This window comes from Haliotis rubra, unplaced genomic scaffold, assembly GCF_003918875.1.
Source record: "Haliotis rubra isolate DU_JTF1 unplaced genomic scaffold, ASM391887v1 Scf59, whole genome shotgun sequence".
Classification (NCBI taxonomy): domain Eukaryota; kingdom Metazoa; phylum Mollusca; class Gastropoda; order Lepetellida; family Haliotidae; genus Haliotis; species Haliotis rubra.
Genome location: NW_025767290.1, coordinates 2,350,015 through 2,376,819, shown reverse-complemented (window position 1 = coordinate 2,376,819; position 26,805 = coordinate 2,350,015). Strand labels below are relative to the sequence as shown.

Here is a 26,805-nt window from a genome sequence, read left to right as displayed (position 1 = left end):
ATGACACACAAGTTGGTGACCATCTGACCAATCATGTGATGTGATTTATCAGCTTTCCAACTTAAAAAAACTGGTGTAAAAATAGTTTTGTCTAGACTATCACAGGTACACTTGGGAAATCCTGACAAGTGAACATTTGATTTTAAATGCTTACAAAACATGTACACATTAATAATGCCCACTGCAATATACATTAGGACACAAATCACATTTAAAGACCCTGAAATATCTTCAAATCTAATATCAAACATCTATGTTAGACTGATAAAAATGTTCAGTCATTGTTGCATCTCTTCGCTCAAGACTGCTCAGGGTGCGATTTCACTATTTACAACCTGCACTGGTGCATGTTAAAAATGGCTGGAGCGTGGTAACTTCAGTAACAGGATGCACCTGTGGAGGTAACAATAAATCCTCCAACATCTCATAACTGTCATTGTGTGTTTTAATTGGGACTGACTGACTGAGTTTGGTTTTACACCGCTTTTAGCAATATTCCAGCAATATCACGGCGGGGGACAACAGAAATGGGCTTCACTCATTGTACCCATGTGGGGAATCGAACCCGGCTCTGTTTTAATTGGGAAGTAAGTGACTGGAAGTAATATGTTTCTCTCCACATGACTTGTTACAAGCATAAACATTTGTGATCTCATAAATCAGTAATGTAGCAGTGATCATATAATTGAGATTTGATAAAGGTAATGCAAAATTGAAACAGAATCATTCATGATTCAACATCATGGGGTTAGGATCTGTTGAATGTAGGAGGGGCCTACCAAAAGTAGTCGTCCTAACTATATTCTCGATGTCCAATGTTATAAACGCTTCCATTTTATTTTTTTAAGGAATCATTAGCAAAGCCATATCCAAAATTTCACATATGTGGGTAATGTGGTTAACGAGATATTAGTCACAACAATACACTGGGGTATAATATTTCTTTAAAAAATTGCAGAAAGTGAAAAACAATCTCTAATTTTGTTCCTCTTGGATAATGGCATGCCCTCAGATAATATCATATAAAATATGTTAGTATAGTATTGGATGACTTCCCGTCATAATCAACATTCAAAGATTTTGATTGCTTAATTTATGTTTAGACGGGGCTGTTTTTAAAGGACACCCCCATTTTAATCTTTCAAAAACATTGTGTCCAGCTATTCAAGCTGGCCCTGTCTACAATATATTGAGTGCTGACACTTGTGTGACCATTCAGTATTTAGTTTGAACCCTTGGCATCATGGCATCATGTTTGAAGAAGTGAAAACATTAGAATAAATTATGTCCTTATGATTACGTTATCTGAAAGGGTTCTTTCAGTAAAACAAGCACCATCAGGGGAGGGGCAGGAAAAAAAGTCACTTAACAAGCGATTGTAGTTTCAAATTGCATTTTTTTGCACTTGAATATCTACATTTGATTCTAGAGGACTTCTGCCTATCTAAAACACACAAAATGTTTCTTGCATATTTTGTTTCCTGAAGTTTGTGTTGCATTTATTGCAGATGTTGCGTTTTTTGGGGGGTACCAAGATAAAGAGTCAAACAAAATGGGGATCGTGAGGCTGGAACATGGCAAAAGCAATTTGCTTGAGGTTGACAGATAATATGTAGAAAAATAAAACAAAAACAGTTGCATTTGTATAATCTTCTAGGTGAGGCTGACTACTTTTAATAATAATAATAATGAGAAGTCTTATAATGCGCTAATCTCCACGCAACAAAGCATTCTCAAAATGCTAACACCCTGATTATTATTACCCCGGATAACCCAAGCTGCCTGTTAGGCGCTAGAAGGTTATAGTCACATGACTTTATCCAACCGGGTACCCATTTTCTGCTGGGTGAACAGAGGCAATTTTGAACAAACTCACTTGCCTAAGGTGAGACCACATGTATCACATGTGCTTTGTTGTGGGGAAGGACGGTAGTCCTAGAAACTCTCAGGAGTCAAGCTGTCAAACACAGTCACCCATCCAAGGACTGTCCGAGCTCGCTGTTGCTTAACTTCAACTGATTCGTGACCTGCACTCTGTGCACAGGACCACACGCCACCACATGGGATGCCCCTCGTGTCTGATACTGAGTACTTGTTATGAAAATTGCAAAACAAGCATTTATACCTTTAAGAAGCAGTGACATTATTTTTATGGTGCAGCTTAAACCTATAAGACAGGTTGCACCAATGCAGGTACTGAAGAAAAAAAAGCGAAATTGCACCCTGAGAACAAAACTGTACACAGAGACTATCACATTGGTCTCCTTACTCATGTTCAATGATGAGAGCTTTTATTCTCATCACATGGAATCAGTTTTCCATTTCTGAAAATAATCTTACATCAGGCCATATTGCATGTTTTGATATCAAAACACCATGTGATAAAAATATGAAGATGTTATCTCATACCAAAAAAAATACTACTAGTTCAAAATATATGTCAACAATTTGTTAACCAAATTGTGCCCCAAATGACCTCTCCTTTGAGATACCTCCCACCTGAGGTTATTATATTATCTTCTGACACTTTGAGAACACCTTGATTACAGAATTAAATCAATTGTATAACGATACTGTTATCTTGTCAATAATTGTGCTCTTATTTCCACACTTAACGATGACACAGCGGAGTATACATGTACTACATATTTCCTCTGTATTTGGTAGTTTTTCACATGTGGAGGCAAAGTAAAAAGCAATCCAAATATTTATACATCTGTCTTATAACCAGTCAAATGGTTGAAATCACAAAACAATTCAACCACATAAGGCTAAACAATGAAATGAGTGAGTATAGAAACATTATCTGTCAAACCTGAATTGGTTACTTAGTGGCTTTCACAAATAGACAAACAAAGCAATGAGTTAACATTAAGGGAAACACATACACGCGTTGGATTAGTTGAAAATAATGTTAGCTGTATCTTTTTGGTTAGCAGTTATAACTAAGTAAATCGTTCAAAGGTTTGTTGGATTTGAAGGCGTCTGCCCCACTCCTGAAGGGCGATGTTCACCCTGCATGGTCAGCAGCTTATGACTGACTGACTGAGTTTAGTTTTACACCGCTTTTAGCAATATTCCAGCAACATCATGACGGGGGACACCAGAAATGGGCTTCACACAATGTACCCATGTGGGGATTCGAACCCGGGTCTTTGATGTGACGAGCCAACGCTTTAACCATTAGGCTACCCCACCGCCCCGTCAGCAGCTTATGATGTCGATGCACACCCATGTCCCAGAAATGTTTACTGGGGGCAGGTCTGGGTTCATTGCTGTAGATGGAATTCTATGGATGTTGTGTGACTGAAAGCAAGCTTCGGCCCTTTGGTGCACTTTGACAGGTGTTGACAGACAGCCTTGTAAACTTGACAACAAAGGGAACAAGACACGACCTTGAAAGCGTCGAAATCAGAAACACCCTACTCCAATGTGTTGGGTGTTGTGTACAATAAATGCAAAGCATTGGATGTGTTTTACTTTTCGCAGACATAAACATCCTTCACTTCTAATACCTGACATTCACATTGATCTGTCATCCCTTACTTCTTAAATTTAAAGAGTATAATGGCGAGAACATATGTACAATTACATAAACACTTTTAAACAGTATACAGAATTAAGAGAGCAACATCAACCCATTAAGGAAGGTTTTTCATCTGACATTTTCTTATACTTCTTCTAGTATACCTATGATGGTGGTGATTACAAGCTATAAAGATGGGAGTAAAACTATAAAGATGGGAGCTGATGAAAACATTCACATCTGTTAACTCCCTCGACCATTAAACTTAAGTTATTAAGATTTCAATGTATATAAAGGCGGTGACTTCAACCCCTCAGGAACCTGTAAAGATGGTGGTCCTGTTGTCTAGTGTCGCCTTGGTCTCCATATACCAATAGAAACGTCACAACTGGCACTGGCCAAAACCCTGTTCTGGTAGGAAATCTGAAATGACAGAAATTCGGTTAAACCAAGAAATCCAAGCATCAGGCAGGAGCAAGTAACATTGCTTTATGTCTTTTGATATGAGTGAGTAAATGAATTTGGTTTTCGGCAACATCACAGTGGGCGACACCAGAAATGGGCTTCACACATTATACCCATGTGGGGAATCAAACTCAGGTCTTCGGCGTGACAAGCAAAAGCTTTAACCACTAGGCTACCCAACCACCCCTCTTTTGATGCGAGTCTGTCAGGTATTGAACCAAAGGCCTTTTCATTCTCAGGGCAGATGTTCTATCAAGTAGACTATGACGGCAGTCTAATCTAGATAAAAATCCTCGTGAAATTATTCTAATGCAATCATTTTCAATGTAACCTACAGGCATGTCAAGCTAGTTGCTGCTGCTGTTTCTGATAATGCAATCAATGCAAGTTAGTATAATGATAAAAGGTTTCTTTTAATTGGAAACCACACTCCATAGTGACCCACATGGCATATGTTTCTTACACACCATATCTTTAAAGATAACTTCATATATCCAGTGACAGGCTCCAAAATATTTGGTCTCTTAGTCCTGTTCTTCTAAACCTTAGTTAAAGGGACCGCCTCCGTGGTGTAGTGGTTAGAGCGTCCGCCGGAGAGCGGAAGTCGCAGGTTCGATCCCCGACCGTGTCATACCAAAAGACGTTAAAATATGGTATACTGGGACTCTCTATTATCGCGGGCTCTCTATTATCGCGTCACGCGAAAACATCGGGAAAGCAGAAACACCACGCCCTGCATCGGCTGTTTACATATGCAAATTACGTAAAATAAATTCATCGCTCTTGAAAAAGTCATTTATTTCATTGGAATGTTATGTGTAATCGGAAAAATATTAAAGCATTAATCTTTTCAGTAAGTTCTAGAACATTTTGAAACTAGTATGACCCCTACTGCCCTTACATCTAACATGAATCAAATCTTACTTCATCAAGAGCAATCCTGCGACAACTTTAAGGTCATTTGCATATTTTCCGTATAAAAATATAACAGGAAGTGACGATATATGCAACTTCACTCTGCACACGGCAGCTTAATTTGTATGGTAATGCTTTTAAGCCGAAAAACAATATTTTGTAACGCTATTGTTACCTTGTATCCAAATGAATAGAAGTTTCTGATGTTTGGGTTAAAAGCATGATGATATTACTAATGTGAATGAAATTCCTAAATATTTTTAATGATCAAACTATTTAGATTCGTTACTTGTCTTAGTAAACGTTTTACAGTGTCATCTGCTTGTACCGCGTGCCATAGTAAGAAAATCGCAATACCGCGATAATAGAGAGTTGCTTCAGTTACCGGGTCAAACGAGACAATCGGAATTGCCGCAATGGTATTAAACGAGTTGCGACCATGTGTCACATTATTTGTGACAGAAATGAAGATTAAACATCAGTCAACTGAAAATATATATAACATGCTAAATGTCAGTAGCCGTTCATAATCCCGATGGCGACAACATTAACTACCGCGATAATAGAGGGTCCCATGATACTTGTTGGTCGCTGCCTGGCGCCCGGCATTAATGGGTACATCAAGGACTGGTCGGCTCGGAGTCAGTATAATGTGTCTGAGTGGGGTATTCATGCTTCACTGCGGCATGGTATCTCAGTGGGCTAGCACTATAAAACCAGCTTCAGTCTGGGCTAGTACAAGCAGCCGCACATACACATACACACGCATGCACGTCGTCATATGAGCGAAATATTCTCGAGTACGACGTTAAACCCAATTTCACCTCACCTCACCACACCTTAGTTAAAGATATGTAAGTGAGTCGTACCCCTGTTACTCCATCAAGATGGCTGTTGAGTGTTGCTATGACTCCGGGGTCTCGACTCGGTTCCAGGACTTTAACTGTGTGGTCAGTGGAGCAGGTATACACAGCACCGAGGTTGTGGGTCACCCCGGTCAGCTTGCTCTTATGACCTACGTCAAATTTCTGGAACCAACACAACACAATACAGTGCTCAACAAGAAATGAACACATTCTACATCATACACAGGTCAGCCCTGAAGTCTATTAATGCTAAGCTATCAGTCTGACCATGTTACATTCAGCTTAAAGGTCACATGCAACGTAAAACACAACTTTGCAGATTCTGATACCTTTCGGTATGGACTTACCGAAACAAAGCGTCAAAAATGCAAATTCAACTTATAAAGTAAAAATAACGCGATGAAAAAAACCGCGCGAAATCGGAGTTCAAACGTTTCACTAATTTTCCCCAGACTTTTCTGGGGAATACGAGTTTCAACAGCTGGGCTGCGCTCATAGCACGTGCGCAGTGAAATAGGTTCGCGCAACTTGGAAGCGGGCTGTCTGGTGAATACTCGGTGAAGGCTTTGGTGTGAGCTATTTTCATAATGTTTTGTTGATATCTCACAGGCGCGAGCTTTTTATATGTTATGACAGTAAATAAACTGTTAATATAATTTCATTTGTCTATTTCACCACACGTTCTTCTTACCGAGTCACTTTCTCAGTTCGATACAATGTCATTATTGAGCGTTGACACAATTTCTAACTGTGATATAGATATGTCGCTGTCACAGACAAAACTCAATGTCTTGTTTTATTGACACCTGTGTGTCTGCCTGCCTGTCTGCTAATGACAATATTCAATACACAACTGCGATCACTGACCACATGCAATTTGAACTTAACACCAATCAGGCTATACACCATAAACAAAACGCATTGATTTATGGCCCGAGTTCGGTCTCTGTCACATTATGTAATTACACAGACAGGCAGGTGTGATACTTGAACACATGACATGTTATGATGTCTGTTGATTGCAAAATGTTATACACAAAAAATGAGCATGTATTTATAAAACCCAACATCTCTATATATACACACACAATGAGCCGTGAAGGCGGCATCTGCCAATGATCCAGCCGTTACACTTGAGTGCACACCCACCCGCTCTGACTGGGTTCGGTATCCCGGCTGCTTCGTTTCGAGGGCGGTAAACCCAAGTACAAAATATTGCACTTTTGATTTGCGATTATACGCTTATAATTTTGTTTATTTGTTTTTTCATAATCAGCAATGCATATTATATGTCATGAAGAAGTGATAATTGTGTTTTAATTATGTTTGATTTTTGGGTTGCATGTGACCTTTAAGCAAATACAAATAGAACAGCAGCTGAGGTAGTTGAAACGGAAAGCTATTCAACAGTACATAATACACCTATTAATTTATCAACACCTATTGTTAGCTAGCCTGACAATGCACTATGTGCAGTACTGAAATTAAAATTCATTTTTTCCTTCAAGACCCATTCAGCAAAATATGGCCACGTCAGATCAAATCAGATATTGCGATACATTAAAAACACTTGGTTACATTTTGACCAACCAAACTGGCTCACTTAACACCACTTTGAACAGTTTTCCAGTCATATCATGGTGTAAACAGGAAAACCAAGATTGGAACCAACAATCACAGCTCAAATACAACTCAAGCCAAAATAATGAAAAACATGGCCTCAGAATAACATAAACAAGGAGAGGGGGGGTGGGGGGGTGGTTTTAAAAAAAGAAAACAATAACCCCACTATTCACTTTTACATACAAATGAAAAAACAAAATGGGCACATTTTAATTCTGAAATCATGTGTCACAACACGCAGTGCATACTGAGCAAGGCAATACATAAATGAGCTCAGTTTCAGTCCAGGAAGTTTACCTCAACAAGATCAAATGCTCCATGTGAGGTATCCAAGAGATGCAGAAACCCCTGCTTGTCTCCGAACCACAGTTGGTTGTTGCCATAGCTCATGTCCAGAGGGTAGGTATCCAACTAAAAGGACAGGAAGTTATGAGTTGTCTCCCTGTAGTAATGCACAAGCTCCATACAGTAGAGTCTTGATTCCTGACTAATACCATCCATGTTACTAGACACAACTCGCCGCAGTGCTAGGTGGCTTACAACCATGAATGGAGTGAGAGACAATTATGTTAACAGGCACACAAAGAGTGTCATGAGAGTCATGACACACAATACATGGCCTATCTCAAATGTTTCATCTGTTTGTCAACTGCAATGTGTCAAATTGACAACCAATTTCATAACAGATGTCAGTGGAAGATGTTATGGTTGATTTACCTATAACACCAAGTTGACCACAATTACCATCATGTCCACATTAAACTGACACAAATAATGGCTCAAATAACATATTTTTTCAGACCAATATTTTTCTGTTGGCACATGCTAATTTCAAAGACTTGCCTAAACATCTAAAGAGCCTTCAGACACAGTTCAGAAAACCCAATTTCAATCCCAAATAATAAGGATATACATGTACAAATTCAGACATTACTGGACATTGTACCTCTAGTCTCTTGTAATTCTTGTCAGCTCTACGATCATAAATGCAGATTGTTTTGTCTTCACTCCCTGTGATGATAAACTGGTCGTCGACGGCAACACACAGCACTGGTTTTCGGTGATATGTTTTCTTGGTGATGGTGCCACAAATGTAATTTTCTGAGTAAAATTGATATTTTATACTTATCCTGACTCATGCTCTTTTGCTTGTCCCCTTCCTCTTGCTTAACATAGTGTGGACACTTGTATCTCCTTAATTGAAGCTCCCTCAATGTAAAATCACTAATTGGTACTCACCCACGAAGTTACCTCCCCTGCCGTAGCTGAACAGGTGTCGCCACCCTCTGGCCTCATGCTTCACTCTCTCCTGATTTTGCGAGCCCAACACTTGAATTTACAGGGAAATCCAAAGTGTTATGTGGGAGGATGGAGGGAGTTAATATCATGAGTCAGGATAAGTATAAAATATCAATTTTACTCAGAAAATTACATATTTTTCCTTATCCTGACTCATGCTCTTTTGTTTGTAGAATCCAATCGGAGAGGTGGTGGGTAAACAGAATACTTTGGATTAATTAGTGATTTAAGTAAGTGATATTGTAATAACTTCATGGAACTTCATAAGGCATTGAGACTTAGGATATTTCCTTATAATAATCCATAGATATATACACTATAAGTGGGTATTACCTTACTAATATACTGATATATCAATATATATATATAAACTGCTACTCTAACGTAGCTGTACACTGAATATAACTCAGTATGAGCTTAAGGTTGAATAACCTAAGCTAAATATGTACATAGCCCTAGAACTCCATGGAGTTATAAGCTAGTGAATATATGTATCATATATCTAATAATCTCGTAAGTGAATATTAACGCCACGAGGGACTGTCAATTGCTGAGCGAGGACCAAAGGACCGAAATGATGAATGCCAGAGACGCCCTCGGTGGTGATATCTCTGAGATAGTGATTAGCAAACACCATGTTAGATTTCCAAAAGCATCCTTCCATAATTGTATTCAATGAACAGTTACCATGAAGGGCGAGGGTGGATGCCAATGCCCTGATTTCATGGGGATTTGATGCTGTTGAGGGTCCAGTCCTGCTGCCTTATAGGCCAGAAATGACAGTTCTTATCCATATTGATATGGTGGTACGAGAGACTTCTGTCTGATTTGTAGGCTTATAACGGATGAACAATCTTCTGAGCCGATCTTCGCTTTGTTTTGGAACCACGTGAAATAGATTATGAGAGCTCGTGACTGGGCATAGAGATAAGTCCAATGTATCTTGAGATCCAAGAATTGAGGATAGCGCAGGGATGTGAAATAACCTGTCTGGTTGACCTGGTAGTTGATTTTAGCCATGAAATCCCATCTTAATCCCAGGTGCTTGTCTTTTGATTTTCATCAAACTGTATCCTCTCATAATCTAGAGCATGAATTTCAGATATTCTGGCTGCCGTGGCTAGCTTATAACAGGAAGACTGTTTTCTGTGAGAGAAATTCAAACGCTGTCGATTCCAATGGTTCGTAATCCTCACTTGTGAGGTGTCGTGAAACTACATTCAGATCCCAAGCTGGGCGGGAATTTCCGCTTTGGTCCTCCAATCGAAAGCACGAGTAAGGCCAGTAACTCTGGTGTTCTTGTTAATTTAACACCCGCTCTCATAGAAATCACAGAACTAAGCGCCGCAAGATATGTTGACAATGTCGAGCCTTTTAAATGTTTGTTTTGGCCGTAAGTAACACAAATAGTCTCGCCACTTGAGGATGCGAGCATCTCTCGCTGTAAAACCCTTGTTTGTTGCATAATTTTCAAACTTTGCCACTTGTCATCGCATTGCCACGCTGCTGAGTATCGTAAGGCAAGCGCGGACCGCTTTTGCCGCTGGTAGAATATCCTCTTGTTTAAACACATTTTAATACAGTCCATACGCGAAGTTTGAATACTTCTGGGTTTCTGTGCACCTGTTTGGTGTGGGATGTATTAACAGGTTTGCGCCATTGGGTAGTTCTAGTGCCGGGTTGACCGATATCTTGTATTAAGGCGGAAACCACGCTCTGGCCGGCCAATAGGGCTGCACCAAAGTGAGTTGTAGGCTCTGCGCTTGGTTGATTTTCTGTAATACTAGAGGTATTATTGCTGGGGCGAAACGCTGCACGCATTGAGGCCTTCCCATGAAATGCTTAGAGCCGCCTGTTGCCCATGCTTGTGGGTCTGGCACTGGTGACACGAATGTCGGTAGTTGATTGTTGAACCTTGTGGCTTAATAGATCTACTAGCGGGCCCCTATTTGCTTGATTATCTGTGCAAATATCTCTGTATTGAGCATCCATTCTGTCGGGCGACGGTAGATGTGGCCCGAGAGAGCGCCTGCTAGTATATTCCTGGCTCCGGAATGTGGCATGCTTTGACATGTAGATTTAGATCTTGGATTAATTCAACAGTTGAAAGGTTAAATTCAAAAGGTTCGGCGATCTCGCTGAGCCTTGTCTGTTCACATAAAACGCCACTGTCGAAGTTGTCGGTATGTATCATCAGGTGCGATTCTGTAGAATGTTGCTCCAATGTCTTATGGCGCTGATTACAGCTTTCATCTCTAATGCTTATGTGGAGTTTGCTTTCTAGCTGAGTCCATAACCCTGATGTCGTCCGTTGAGAGATGAGCTCCCAACCTTGGAGCCACGCTGCCTACATATAGATGGGTCTTGAATTCCTGCTCTGCTAAACAAATCCCTTCGCAGACATTCGATTTCTTTGTCCACCATAATAGATGAGGTCTGAGATGTATCGGTAGACTGAATGGTTGTAGGTCGCCGAGATGTGTATTGACGAAGACCTGTAACGGACGAAACTGTAATCTGCCTATGACTGTCAAGTCTTGGGCTGATGTTAGAAGACCTAGTAAGCTCTGCCATTGTCGGCGGTAGCGTGACAGTAGAGCTGGTGGAATGATCTGTTGGATCTTGAGCCAACGGTCTTCTGGTACCACTATACGGTTGAGATTGGTGATAAATCGGATTCCTAGGAATTGCAGATCTTGGCGATGGTACTAGGTCCGACTTGTGTAAGTTTACTAACCATCCCAGCTGTGTTAGTAGCTTTATGATGTAGTTTAACTGTAGTTTGAGATGCTGTGGATCTTGATCTACTTGTATCCCGTCAGTCGAGGAAGAACGCGACTGCGCGAGCCCTTTGACGATGTAGATAGATAACAATCGGTTTCAAGTATCCTCGTGGAATAACCATGGGGCTGATGCTATTCAATGGGAGTACTTTCCACTGGTAATGTAACCCGCCTAGCGTAAACCGGCTATTTCCTGGATTCGGGATGTATTGGGATGTGCAGATAAGCATCTTGTAGATCTATACTGCCCATGTAGTCCATGGGGCTTAATCATCTGTCAGAGCTGCGTAGATGTATCATAGTGAACCTGGGTGGTTTGTTTAAGTAAGTCTTGTTGAATAAGCTCATGTTGTAAATGAGTCTGTATTTCTCCTTGGAGTTCTTCTTGGGTACTAGGAAAACTGGGGAGTAGAAACCTGGTTCGATGTTTCCTTGCTCTATTACTTCTATGGCCTGCTTGGTTAGGAGTAATGTAACCGCCTCTTTAACTTTAGTAGTTGTTGTGCCTCTACCTCGAACTTGTGAGGGTTGACTGTTAGTGGAGGCTTGGCCTGTAGTGGGATACTTAAACCGCTGAAGAATGTTGGAGACATAGGTGTCTTGAAGTATTCCCCAGTTTTCCCAGTGTAGTTGAAGACGCCCACCCACTTGTGACGGTTGTACTGGAACGGCTGGGGTGGAAGACTCCAGTCGCTCCAACCTGTCTTTCAGCTGCTTATAGTTGCGGAACCTCTGGGTGTCCTGCCTCGCCCTGACCCTCCTCTATAGTTGCCATATGGGCTTACTTTAAAAAGAATCTCTTCCCCTGAACTGGCAATCTTCCTGTCTCTAGCTCTTTGTAGGCCCGTGAATTTAGATCTCCCTGAGTATCTTTGTGAAGTCTGTCGAATGACACTGGCTAGCTGTCCATCGATTTAATCATCAGGACTTCTAGAATCCTTGGTGACTTCTTTGGAGACTGTGTCTATTCCTCCGCAAATATGGATGGGGAAGACCACGGGCTGTATATAGTGGAGCTGTAAAGTTCTCACCCCAGTTGCAGGAAGCTAGGAGGCCTTGACGACGAAGCTAAGGTCAGTGCTGCTGAGACAGACGCCAGATGATCTGTTAAAACTGCTGGTCCTTCTTTGCATCAGTAGGGCCGAAAGTAAATCATTCTGTCATCTTCAGAGGTCGTGGTTCAAATCTGGAGATAAGTGTCTCATTTATTGTTCTAGATCTATTTAGACCGAAGAACATACTGGCCATGGTTTCTATCTGAACCACTTCCGATCATCAATCTTGTAGTACTTGTTCTTGGCATCGGAGATCAGCTTATAGTTCTCATCGATGTCTTGGCGCTTTGAAGAAGGGTTCCATATTATGCGGAGAACTTCTTGGCGCTTGAAATTTGGCAGATGTGGCGCCTGAACCTTTGTGGCTTTGTTAAATGCTGTATCTAGGTTCTGAGGTACCGCTAATCGGGTCGATTGGGGTAGTGTAATAGCATCTGCGCGCCATCTTCTTTCATCAGATAAGTCTGCTCTTTATTGCCACTTGAAGGTGATGAGAGATCTAGATTATTGACCATCCAATATCTTATCTCTGCATCTGAGAAAATAATTCCTCCATCATCTTCCATTCCATCATCATAGATAAGAGGTTGTTGCTCTTCTGATGTAGGGCTGTGTGGCTCTATCTCTATATCGCTTGACGCTTGTGGAGATCTAGTTGTAGGCTTATGTGCAGACCTGTGAGGTGATCGACGCGGGTGATCGGCGCAGGTGATCGCCTTGGTGATCTATATCGATAGGTTGACCTTCTTGGCGATCTATGAGGGGACTGATAGCTTCGCTGGCTCTTGTGTAGTCCCTTGCTGATCTTTTAGATGAAGACGATCTGGGTTCAGGTGTCCTTCGCTAACGCCTTCGCTTCTTCAGATGTCCGTCCTGGGGAACGATGATATGACCTTCGCCGGCTTTTGCGCGGTGGTCTGGTGATCAGATTCCATATCTGAGTATGACGCCAAGAAGGTGATGATTCTTCCCGCCAAGGGCCCTTCGCTGGGCTGTACATCTGGGTCCTTCGTCGAGGTGGTCTGTGACTTCCTTCGCTGGCTGCATTGTCGCGGCTGCTACGCTGACAGATGGTGCCCCTGGGGTGCTGTTCACGCTGGAGCCTTCGCTGGCTCGACCCTGGGATGGCTGCTTCTCCAGTCTATAGTGGCCTTCCATCATAATCATGATCTGTTTCATAAGATCGCTTGGGATGATCTGCGACGTAGTAGATGGTGCCCTTTCTGCTGTGTTAGCGGTGGGGCCCTCAGCCATCTCGCCTGACATCAGTGTAGAGGCATCAGGCTGCTTGTTGATCTCTGCTGACGCCACTGTCGCTGTCACTGGTCGCTTCTTGTGTGCATGTCGGGTATGATGATCGGCTGGTCATCGAGAGGCCCAATTCTGCTGCTGGAACGATCTCGCCTGAGAAAGTTCTCGATGACTTCAGATTTCCTTTGGAGGAAGACGCTGCCCTGGGGTACGGTCTGCGCTGAGAAGACGCTGAGGCCCTCTTGGACTTTGTCTGCGATGACTGGATGTCTGGAGAGGCCGGTCGCTTCTTAGAGGTGACGGACTGCATCCCACGTCCCTCTTCCGATGGGGTCTCAAGCAGAACACCAGACGGGAGGGGATCACTCGACAGCAGTTGACTGGATGGGCAATCCGACGATCGGGCCATGTCTACACCTAGTTTGCGCGGACCTATCTGCAACACGCCTCAAGACGCAAAGATGGTATTTATCAAAGGCAGAATTGGTTAAATTTATGCAGTAACTGCAACGGAGTCAAACGCACAAGGCGTAGTACAACTAGGGCATACCACATGCGATCCGCAGCGAAAAACGTAATCTACAAATAGTACAGTTTTTCATCAATGTAAAACTAGCTGAACAATCACTTAACTCACGGAATAAACAGTAGAAATACGATTAATTATTAACGCAAATAACTGAAGGATACTAGCTATACCTTTATAGTAAACTATAAAAGGTAACTAACTAAGAAAACCAAAGGATATAGTGTGTAAGGAGACACAGGCGCCTCACATCCTGCTCACTGGGCTAAGAAGGAGAGAGTGAAGCATGAGGCCAGAGGGTGGCGACACCTGTTCCCGCTACGGCGGCAGGGAGGTAACTCGTGGGTGAGTACCAATTAGTGATTTTACATTGAAGGGAGCTTCAATTAAGGAGATACAAGTGTTCCACTATGTTCGCAAGAGGAAGGGGACAAGCAAAAGAGCATGAGTCAGGATAAGGAAAATAAGGGTTGGGCCATTTAGTCAATGAATACCTTTCGCCATTTAGAAAGTGGTGAGATGTACTGCATGATATTACACTATATTTATTTTAGATGGGAATTTATTTTGGATTACACTTTTTTGGTAAAATATAGGTTCTAGTACATTATTGGGTTGAATCCCATCTGTGATATGAACCCACAATTTCAGGAGTGAGGCATACAGTCGCCAACACACAAAGCTTGCAATCAAACCCACTCAGCCACCACAGCTCTCTTGGTAAAGTGTAATCCCAAAATAACATGTTACATCTGACCATTTTCTAAAAGGCATTTTTATAGCTTTTAGCCATGGTGGCCCTGCCTGTTTATACTTGTCAGAGGGTAACACATGTGATCTAGACTACCAATAGTCACACTTCCATTTTTGAGGAAGCTGCTGACCATTTACAACTTGACTCTTCACCGGCGGAATTTGCGTGTATCAAGAATTTCAGTTCATTTCTGATGATTGAAAGTAGCAGCAAACTCATCGAGGCACTTGTAAAATACTGAGCATTGGTAATGGCCTTACTTTAAATACTTAGAGTTATCTCCCTTACTCATTTTGTTTTTATATTAATCTCCGTCACATGGCTCAACACCTTCAGTGCCACATGGTACAGAATATTTCCTCTGTGAGAAGCTTGTTAAAAAAGCTTTCCTACAGTTATCGCTACCAGGCTCAATTGCATGGCTTAATTGTACGACATTTCAAGAGGACAGAATGTATCTATGCCAGAGGGTGATTCAAGACTTCTTCTACGTAAATACTTGGCCAGCATGAATCAGACACCTAGCACACATGAATATCCTACACATAATGTTACCTTATGGACCTTGTTGTCACTGAAGATCTCCATGTCCTTCTTGGAATCTTTCTTCATGGAGTCATACTTGTCAAGGTCAAGGATGGTCAAGTAGCGATCACGTGATCCGGCAGCCAGAATCTGTCCATCCTGTGAATATGACGAAGTAGAAACATCATATTAAGCAATTTGTCTATCAACATAAGTTTTTCTTAAACATTCTACAGGTCATCTTGGAACTAGGTGACAAAGACTAGCCATCTGCCACTTACAATTTGAAAGCAATGGACATCATATCTGTGGACATGCTTAGAAATCATATACCATCTAGAGATGAGTATTTTAATGTTACAATGAAGACAAATAACCACTGACAAAACTTAACTTTAAAAGAATTTCTCACATTCCAAGAAACATTAGTTGTACGCATGAAGCAATCTACAATCTTGATTGGTTTTAATATGATGCAATATTTTGTGTCCAGCCAAGAGAAAGCTCACCTTCATGAGATGGACGGTATCAACAGCAGCAAACAGACACTCATTATAGGTGAAATGTTCCAGGTGAGCTTCCTGATTGGTCCATGCAGCATGAGTTACCTCCCTTTCCTCACATGCCTCCTGCCAGTTTAAGTTGTCAACTGTTGGAGAGCAAATTTATCAAACTAAATCTATGGCTGTCAAAAAAGCAGTCAAAATTGTTTCATTGTTATTTCTCACATATTTCAGCCTCATGTGCATGGATCAAGGAAGAAGAAGAGTCCAGTTGAGCAATTATGCATAATGATTGATCAGAAGCAACAAAGAAAATTATTATCCCACCACCAAATACAAAAACAAAACATTACCCTGCTTTCAAACTTTATCTATTTCAAACTATTTTCGGGGCGATGGGGTAGTCTAGTGGTTAAAGCGTTGGCTCGTGGCGCCGAAGACCCGGGTTCGAATCCCCACATGGGTACAATGAGTGAAGCCCATTTCTGGTGTCCCCCGGCCGTGATATTGCTTGAATATTGCTAAAAGCGGCATAAAACCAAAACTCAGTCAGTCAGTCAAACTATTTTCATGATAATTAAAAATCAAGTTTGTAAGCAAATCAAAATCATCCATTATTCATCTTCTTCAATGAATTCTGTAGTTAGCATTATTGTTTATCATTCATTTCCAGTGCAGTGGGGTCATCTAGTTCTTCAAGCGTATGTCATCAGGCTAATCATGCTAATAGGTTGGGTTCAGTCTCCCAGATGGGTAAACAATGTGTGAAGCCCATTTCTGGTGTCCTCTGTGGAGGTATCGATCAAATCTTGCTAAAAGCAGAGTAAATCCATGCACGCTCACTCACTCATGCATTTGCAGTACCTAATTCTATCTGTGTAATATGTCTTATTCGATTATGAAGTTGATGTTTGTTAACCAGTTAACAGACATTGGCAACCATGGCAATGTTCCCAATACATCCACACCAACAGATGAGCAAGTTATTATACTCACAATTGCAAAACTTTAATGACAGCAGATTTCATTATTTCAATAACACCTACCCGGTACAACAAAACATCATCAGCAACAGTCTCATGCCAAAAGCTAAAACTGGTTCTCAGAGTCATTTTCAGTAAAAAAAAATTATAAATGTTTACATAAAAGCTGAACTTACTCATATTACAAGAACATATAAAATGTTACTGACTATTTCCCAAACTTACACACAGAACATACATTGCGAGATTGACTGAGTATAGCTAAACACAATGTAATCAAATCAAACTTGGGTCTTCGGGATTCGGGATGATGAACAAACACTTATTAGTTTAACCCCAACCCTTTCATAAAGAGAAAAATTTAATCTACCTGGAATGGCAGGGTAAATCTTTGGCCACCGTCGACTGATTCTTGTTTTGAAATAGTTATCTCCCGACAACAGTTCCTCAAAGACTCTGCACACATGTTGCAGCTTGTGAATAACCCGTACATCCAGGAAATCACATATCCTGATGAGCAGCTCTGGAGGAAGTTGATCCAGGGTCAGGTTGTGGCTGCTGAGGTCGGCGGCATCAGCATCTATAGCTGCCATTGGTGTGTCCTCATCAGCAACATCACACATAGGCACTGTGTGGAAGAAAATACGTGAGTGAAGGATGTTTTAGGACAACAATGTTCCAGCTGTGTAATCTCCATCTGGCCAATCTATCAAGTCTGGTCCAGATAAAACAGTAGTGGATTATGTACCATGCAAACAACAAAGTCATTCAGTTGCTGCTTGTGACAAGCAAAAGGGTTCTGGGGACATTTACAACCTGGCCCCTAAATGGCCTGTTAGGAAAATAAAATGGTTTGTTCACTGCATTCTCAGGAAATATGTACCAGTGCCACAGCATGTCCTATCATAATTCCTTACTTGAATATTTGTTGTAGGACAAAGGTGTGGGGATTAAGATGATTACCATCCATTTCATTTGACAACAATAAAGAATATGATGTAAACTATACTACCACAGTATATAGTTTTTTGAGATATCAAGAACAAAATTAATTTTGAAGGGGCATGTGGCCTTGATTCTGAATTTGACAATGAGAGTTCTAAACCTTTAAATAAACATTCAGGAAGCCCCATGCCTAGGCACCTCCATGGGACAAACCAATGCCTCTAGGCACCTTTATAAGAATGTCGAATGCCTTTAGGCACCTTCATAAGAAAGACCAATGCCTCTTGGCACCTCCATAGACAGACCCATGTCTCTAGGCAACTTCATAAGATTGACCCATGCTCCCAAAGTGTCTTCATAAAAAAAGCCCTGTGCCTCTTGGCACCTTCATAAGACAGACCCATACCTCTAGGCACCTTCATGAGAAAGTCCAATGCCTCTTGGCACTATCATAAGACAGATCCATGCCTCTTGGCACCGTCATATGACAGACCCATGCTTCTAGGCACCTTCATGGGACAATGCCTCTAGTCACCATCATAAGACGATCCATGCCTCTTGGCACCGTCATAAGACAGGCCCATGCTTCTAGGCACCTTCATGGGACAATGCCTCTTGGCACCATCATAAGACAGATCCATGCCTCTTGGCACCGTCATAAGACTGGCCCATGCCTCTTGAACCTTTAGTCCCATGTGCAATAGTATACCAATTATTTACATGTATGTGCATTTCTGTCCAGATAATAAACCAAACGGCAATGATGATTGTCCAAAGGTGAAAAATATCATTCAGAATTAAAGTTAAGTATTTTCACAATTTTGCATCTTTTGCAGTCAGAGGAACAAGTACCAGAGAGCAACAATACGATGGATCCAAAATACAAGCACCGGCCAAAATGTAGGGAATGCAAGTTTAAAATTTCTTGGCAACAAGCCATATTATTCTCTTGTTTTTCTTACCATTTGTTGATGAGTTGAAATTCATTTCTTCCAACGGTGGGTTTTAAGTTCTTTCTCATTCAGCTTAAGTATATGGGTTGTATTTAAAAAAAGTCTAAACACAGACACGCCTCATGACTCAGTTATATTGTTAACTCTTGTGGTCATCTTACGCTATTTTGATGGATGACAACATCCGTCCTCGCCGACAGTAAATATAAGATTACATTTCATTGGTTAATTGAGAGGAACCGGAAATGCCCCTGAAATGTATCAAGTTGTTTAAAAATTTAAATTAAAATCAAACACCTGACATTTATTTATTAAAGCATTTCTTACCACCTATTAACAACAACGGCAAAATGAAGACGATTTTAGCAATAGAAATATTTGCCTCCAAATAAATTATTCAAAGGGAGATAATTCATTATCTATCCAATGATTGTATGTCTGATTTCAAGAAATATGGGCATAAATTTGCTGCGCGGAATACATTTTTGTCTGTGAACTGGGAATTATGTGGACAATATATTCGTCTATATAATGTATCGACATTCTTAGAGTTGCCCCAACTCAACAAAGTAGAAAAGGCCAATGTACTTTTGAGAGAGAGTGCGCGCAGTAACCACGCCGGAATAAGTTGCGTTTGATTACCGTGACATTATGGTATTGGTCATTGCAAAAGTCATTCAAAGGGAGGTAACTGCCCTGTGACGGATCCACCTGCTCATTTCATATCCCTCCGCCGCGTTCGGATAATCCAAGATGGCGTGGCAGCCGGAGGAGAGTGGTCTTCGGCAAATATTACAGCTGTTGAAGGAATCGCAGTCTCCAGATACAGCCACGCAACGCGCCGTTCAACAAGTATCCTTTAACACCCGTTTCTTTTTATGTTCCTTGATAATTTACACCGTCTTTGTGTAAGACGCTCAGTTCCAGTTTCATGTTGTAGATTTAACTACTAAAACACGTGTTTCGTCATTTGCGCCGGTTATATTTTTGACAGCGGGGGAATCAAGCGATCCTTTTGATTACAGTAATAACGAGTTCACGGTGGTATGTTAGTTAAAGAAATATGACACACTATGTATAGTTGGTATGGTAATATGTATTGACAATTTCGAAGTGTATAAACCTGAGTATCTCGTTTCGTGAAAGAATTCGAAAGGTTAATCAGGAAACAGCATGAACAGATAGGGCTGTAAGACCAGTACTGACACCTCTTTTGTCAATAGTTGAAACTAAATGATCAACAAAACCAACTAATATCATAATGTGAACGGGAAAAGCTTCTAATACTGAGTTATTTTTGACAAACCATTAGATACTGTTCATTGGGCATTCCCTTAGTCTCTTTGTTGAAAGCATAAAATTCTCTTTGGAGTACATTGAATTATTTAGTTGCTTAGAAATGAACACGTTGGGGATAACTGCAGATCAGCATAATATGCCAATCAAAGATTTGAAGCACCAATCATCATAGAAAAAAATAGACAGGGTTTTACTTTGACTTACAAAATTGGGGCTCCATCAATTAATGTTATGGGTCCTTGAGGGTCCTATGAAGTATTGAAATGGTGTACTGTACAGTATGTTCATAGCCAGGAATGAATCAGAGATCATGTGGACATTGGTCATGACTGATTGGTGAAATAACAGACTCCGGTAACTACTCCTGATGCACTGTGCGTACGCTCTTAGTATTTTAGTATATCTCTCTGGATGCAGTATTTTGGTTATTCTGCTTCCATTCTGTTCATTTGTGCGTTGCGTAACACACTGACTAGATGTCAACTCGATTGTGCCACCTAACTGATGATTGTGACAGTCCTGATTTTGCTTGTTCCACCATAATATTGCTATTTACTTTCTAAGCATCATGTATTTGGTGTATGTATGCTGAGGAACTGGAATGTGATTCTGAATTATAATGTGGCAAAGTTTGAATTCTGTCATGACTATGACCATATCTTTTCATAAATCCACTTAGCATTCAAGTTTTCCAGCACAATTAACCTTGAGTCTTGTCAGTTAGAAAGTTACAGTGTATATAAGGTGTATTGAAAGTGAAATGTGTGAAACCTTAACCAGTGTGCAGAAATTGGAAGAGCTTAATAGGTATCCAGACTTCAACAATTACCTAATTTTTGTTCTCACCAAGTTGAAATCTGAAGGTGAGTGGTGTGGCCATGAATCATAAATATTGTCTCCTTCCTTTCCAAACGTTTTTGCTCTGTAGTTTCAGGAGTACAGGTGGCTCAGTTGTCGAGGGTGCCACTATGGAGAATAGTGACCCAAGGGCACACCCAAAAGGCATGATTGTGGATTCAAATCCCAGAATTTGTTTCTTGGTTTGCAGTCATATGACTTATGCTTATATGATTCAGTGAAATGGCAAACATGTGAGACGAACATCACTTTGTCCTTTCTTCCCACTTTGAGCTGCCACAGAGTGATCTAACTCTAATATTTTTCAAAGCAATGCTATTTCTAACTCACTAAAGACTATGTGTTTGGCTGGTTACCATGAATGACTATCATCAACTTGCCTGAATCTTCATGATTGAATGTCGATTATTTACAGACAGCCGTCATACATCTGGAATATTGCTGAGTGAGGCATAAAACTAAACTCGCTCACTCAATCATGATTGAGTGTTCCAAGTCAAAGATTAACCTCACATTTCTTTTGTCTTTTGGCACCATTCCAATGTTTATGCATTTCAAAATAATCTCACCAGTTTTTCAGACAGTTTTATTCAGTAAAAGGCCACTGGCCCATAATACAGTCAAATGCGTGATCACACATCACAAATTGCTGAGTTATTGTTTAAAAACTGTCGATAACTCACTCAGTTTTTAACCCAAATCACGTGGATTGAATAGAGAAAGTGATATATCGTGTGAAAATGAATTTACTGAAAATGTTCATGGCTGCCATAGACTGTTTTATGTCATTTGAGCCGATACACAATGTCCGTTAAAATATCAATTTGAATCTGAATTCTAGAAGTTAACAAACTTACTATTTTTTATTCAGATGATCCAACCAGATCCTTGAGTGGTTTGATTTTAAAGAACAATGTTCGTGCCCATTTTGAGAAGTTTCCTCCAGAGGTTACTTCCTTCATAAAGCAAGAATGTCTGAACAGCATTGGAGACCCTTCCCCACTCATAAGGGCTACCATCGGAATTCTTGTCACAACAATTGTGGCAAAGGGGGAACTGCGCAATTGGCAGGATTTGTTACCAACGCTTTGCCAATGCTTGGATTCTGAAGACTATAATGTTTGTGAGGTAAGTGGTTTTTTGGGTTTTTTTTCATTATTATAAAATTAAGTGTTCTTTTTCAGTCCTTGATTCTACACCAGGCTGTTGGAATTGTGAATTATTAATAATAATTTAACTTTAAGGGGACTTAAATATGGGTGTTGAAAGGCACAAGAGTTGTGAATGGTTATAAATAAACCTTTGAAAAATCCCAAATGTTTATCTAAAATAATACAAGCAAAATGTGCTAATAGTTTCCCACATAAACTAGTGAAAGATATGTGACTGCTGTTTTGTTAGTATGTAGAGTATTTTGCATTCTACATTTATTTTCAAACCATTCTAGCATAGAACATTTGTTGACGAATAAATATATGGTAAATTGCCTTAGTCTATTAGTGGTGTGGTTATCTGCCAACTGATTATTTATGATGTTGATGGGTTTCAACCCAACCATGGACAGGTTCTTGATGTATCAATAATTTGATCATTACTATAGTTTAACCACAGTCCTTCCCTCAACCTGACAAATATTCTTGCCTGTGATTTGAAATTGTTTGTTATTAATAAGTGTCCAGTGCATTAATGATCGTATAATTGTTTGTAACTGTAATATGAAATGAAACCTGAAATATGAAGTGTTCCGAGAGAACCATATTCTCCATGTTCTAACAGCTGAAGAAGTGTTTGAAGATGACAGTCAGCTGCATGATTTCATTTCCTTTCAATGTAATAAGATTCACTTTTAATTTGAAAGAACCAGGTAGCATATCATTATTTATCAAGAAAAACAAGATGGAGCTTTGTTGAAAGGCTATGATAATTAGGTTGGTGCTGTGGAGCAATCAATAGATAATCAATTAAATGATTGTGGACATTGAAATGATTATTGATTGTCTATATGTGTAATCAATAATGTAGCCCCATTAATAAGGTTTGCTGTTGTGCAGTTGAGCGTGTTAAATCCTGTCTAATAGATATTAAAATAACTTGTGATGAGTCGGCCATGGGCAAGGCTTCCACAGTATTGTCAACCTAGGATCAGTAATATTTCCTTGTATGTTAGTAACTTACTTTTTTTCTTTTATGCTTAAAACCTATGTTTTATTCACTTAGGCCCCAAAAATCAAAAGGTTGTGGTTCCAATTTCCTACATTTCAGAACTAGGGTAGGTAGGTAGGGGTTTGGGTTTTTTTGCAAAATATTTTTACATTACTCATGTGTCAGAAAATAAATTTAATTTATTATGTGGTGAGTAAAATTGTTAGGCTCAGCGGGAATATTTAGGGTCGGTCAGGAAATCGGAACCACAAGCTTCTTCTTTTTTAGGCCTTATTCGCATGGTACAAATTCATAAGTTACTTAAAGTATATTTTCTTGAAGTGATAAGTCTGGTGTTGATGTCTTTTCCTATCAGCTGTAAGTACCTAAATATCCACATTATCAGTACAGATGCATATTTTCACGAGGAAAAACACCTGAATGTAATATGATATTGATCTCCATTGTGTTATTATATAAGTGGAATGCTGCATCTTAAACAATGAATTGAAAAATGGGATTTGAGGGTAATCACAGGCACAGTTGAATATGCACGTTTCCAATTCACACAATTTGGAAAGTGGGCCATGTTGATAAATTTGTGTTCTGAGTGAATGTTATCTTCTTGATATGAAATTGTATTTTAAAACCTGCGCCCATCTGCTGCACTTATGTGATGATTATATTGAGTCAGTATAGCATGTGTTGCTCTGGTGCACTGCAGAACATGAACAATGGTTGCCAATTGACAAAATAGGCATCCAAACTTGCCACGGGATAGAGACTGATTAAGATCGTTATATTGGTATTCAATGCAGGGCTCCAGATAAGGGCCGTATCGGCGTATGTACGGATATAAAATATGCACGATAAGGTAGGAAATAATTTAGAAAACTTAGCAGATACGCACCACAGCAATGGTGTACGGTCTTAGAATCATTTACAGACGTATTTATCTGAAAAAGTTTGGTTTAATTGTTTATTGACCTGTTTACACAAGCGTAGCAATGTTGTGGTGCATATATGAAACGAAACACGAGACTACTTATACTCCATTAAATTCCATTCAGTACTCTAAATGTACTCAATTTTCCCAGTACTCCTATATTGAAAAAATAAGGGGTACGTACTCCTGAAGTTGAAAAATTATCTGGAGCCCTGCAATGGCAATCAACATTGATAATTATTATTTGTTTCGTTGTCCTCTTTAGAGTTCTGAAATGAAGATGTTCAGCCACAACCATGAAAAGTAAAATATACTTCAGTTCTGACAGGTGTTTGTGACTGTCATGGATCTTTGTCAACCACTTACTCACTAAGCTTCAAAATGTCAATGGTGTAGCCTTGGAGTTAAAGGTTTTGCTTGTCACTAGTGGTTGTCCGACTAATTGAAATAATCGAAGATTGGTCGCAATGACTAAACGATCAAGCAATTGATCATGTTTTCTCATAATCGAACGCAAACAATTCTGAAATACTTGTTTTCATTAACAGTATTTTTCACAAGGTTGGTTTTGTCTGTCGACACATTTCATAAGCACTACAAGCTCATTCCAAGTCAAGATTGAATTTATCTTAAAGACACCCAAGACATTTATGTTCTTAACATACTAGTCAGCCTTTAAAGATGTGAAGTTTGCCCAAAAAACCCAAAGAACTACATGGGTTTTTTTCTCCTTATTTGTTTGTGCATTAACAAATTTCATAAATGACGGTAACCAATTATTTTCGATGATTGATCGGTTGTAATAAACCAATCATCAATTATGAGATTTTAACCAATTCCCAACACTACTTGTCACACTGAAGGTCCAGGTTCAATTCCCCATATGGGTACAATGTATGAAGCCGATTTCTGGCATCCCCACAGTGATATTGATGGAATATTGCTAAAACCAGCGTAAAAATCACACTGACACTCACTCATGCTCTGAAAGCCTTGGTGAAGCTGAAGGGTGAAAAATAGTAATTGGCTTCCAGAACATGAGATGAGAGCATTAGTTCCAGACAATCACTGGACTTGGGTGTTATTTATTCTAAACTTTATACTTGCCTTCATTTCAATTCGGGCCGGTGGGGTAGCCTAATGGTTAAAGCGTTGGCTCGTCACACCGAAGACCCGGGTTCGAATCCCCACATGGGCACAATATGTGAAGCCCATTTCTGGTGTCCCCCGCCGTGATGTTGCTGGAATATTGCTAAAAGCGGCGTAAAACCAAAGTCAGTCAGTCAGTCATTTCAATTCAGTGGCTACCTGCCAATTATTCCCAATCAATGGTATTTAGATTTTCTTAGATTGTTTCTGTAATGTAAGCAGCCAATTTGTTGAACTTTATTTTCTTTTGCCTCATGAAATCAGATTAGTCTGAAGTCTATATGCATTATGAAGAAGAATTAACAGCGAAAAAATATCTTTGATAGTAATAAATTATTAGGTGGACGTAAGCAGACCAATCACCAGCTCCAGCACCTGTTTTTTGCTACATCAATGCAAAAGAAAGCTGATTCTGATAACCATGATAAATTATAGCTGACAAAATCCATCGCTTGATCCCAAGAATGAAGAGTCCCAAGAGAATTACGTTTGGAATTGGCTGAAGGGATTATATTGATTTGTCGGCGTTGTCCCTCTCCATGGCTCAGGTTAGTTGTGCAGCTATTCTAGGCTACTAGCTTAGCATTGTCCATGTCTCCTCCACAGAAGCTGATCAGTTCCAGTGGGATATTGCATACTTGAATGTCTGCACTGGTAATTGAACCTTGGGAAGAATTTCTATAAACTAACCCAGAAATCAATTTTCGTGGTGGGAGCTTGATCTCAGCATGTTATTGTTAAGGCTTGTGTGTAACCCAGCTTGATTGATTAAGGTTACTCTTAGGGGTGCAACTATGCAGGTGGGCCACGATACGATACGTATCTCGATACTGCTGCCACGATTCGATATGAATTGCGATACACAAAATAAAAAGAATAGCAAAATATAAGCATACAACTTTCCTTTGAATTGAAGAAGAAATCTTCAATCAATGTTAGTAAAGTGTACGAAGTCTCTTGTACCTGAAAACAATTACTTTTGTTTTATAAATAAAAGTAAACACTAAACAAATGTGTTACTTTAACAGCAGTCAGCTATCTGGATTTTCTGAAATAAATTTTGACACTTTCAAGGAGTCTGAAAATCAGACTAACACAACATTGTCAAACAGACAAACGGTTACATACTCAGTTTCAGTGTACCATCGCTTCATCTGTGGGATGACTCGGTTCCTCCTTCACTCTCACTGGAGCCAATTCATCCTGAAAGAAGAATTATAACAGTTTAACCGACAGCTAAAATGTCTAAAGTGATATTTGAAATGTAGCATGATTAATTGATCATGATACACTGCATTCTCTTCCCACAGAGGTTACTCCTGTCATATCTTCCTACGCAACCTCTGTTCTAATACGGTCCTTTCATGGTGTGAGCGTGGGAGGCAATCAGATTTAGTTGTGCAATCAGCGATGTTGTTTCAAAAGTGATCATTCGCAAG

General features: G+C 40.1%; 2 protein-coding genes across 2 annotated transcripts in view; one reads left to right on the top strand and one right to left on the bottom strand.

The window, feature by feature from the left end:
- Nucleotides 1–3,168: 3,168 nt before the first annotated feature.
- On the bottom strand, nt 3,169–19,162 carry LOC124255027 (F-box/WD repeat-containing protein 9-like). Its single transcript, XM_046688863.1, has 8 exons — nt 18,982–19,162; nt 17,445–17,702; nt 16,098–16,237; nt 15,585–15,747; nt 8,342–8,496; nt 7,693–7,806; nt 5,776–5,934; nt 3,169–3,949 (listed from the first exon to the last, which is right to left on the bottom strand). The coding sequence occupies exons 1-8, from the start codon at nt 19,004–19,006 to the stop codon at nt 3,872–3,874; spliced, it is 1,092 nt and encodes a 363-aa protein (XP_046544819.1). The 5' UTR covers nt 19,007–19,162; the 3' UTR covers nt 3,169–3,871.
- A 244-nt stretch (nt 19,163–19,406) lies between these two features.
- Nucleotides 19,407–26,805, top strand: part of LOC124255014 (transportin-1-like) — a 41,746-nt gene continuing 34,347 nt past the window's right edge. The window contains 3 exon segments of the mRNA XM_046688852.1: nt 19,407–19,824; nt 21,059–21,134; nt 22,001–22,257. Coding sequence (XP_046544808.1) covers nt 19,726–19,824; nt 21,059–21,134; nt 22,001–22,257 — 432 coding nt within the window. The 5' untranslated portion in view covers nt 19,407–19,725.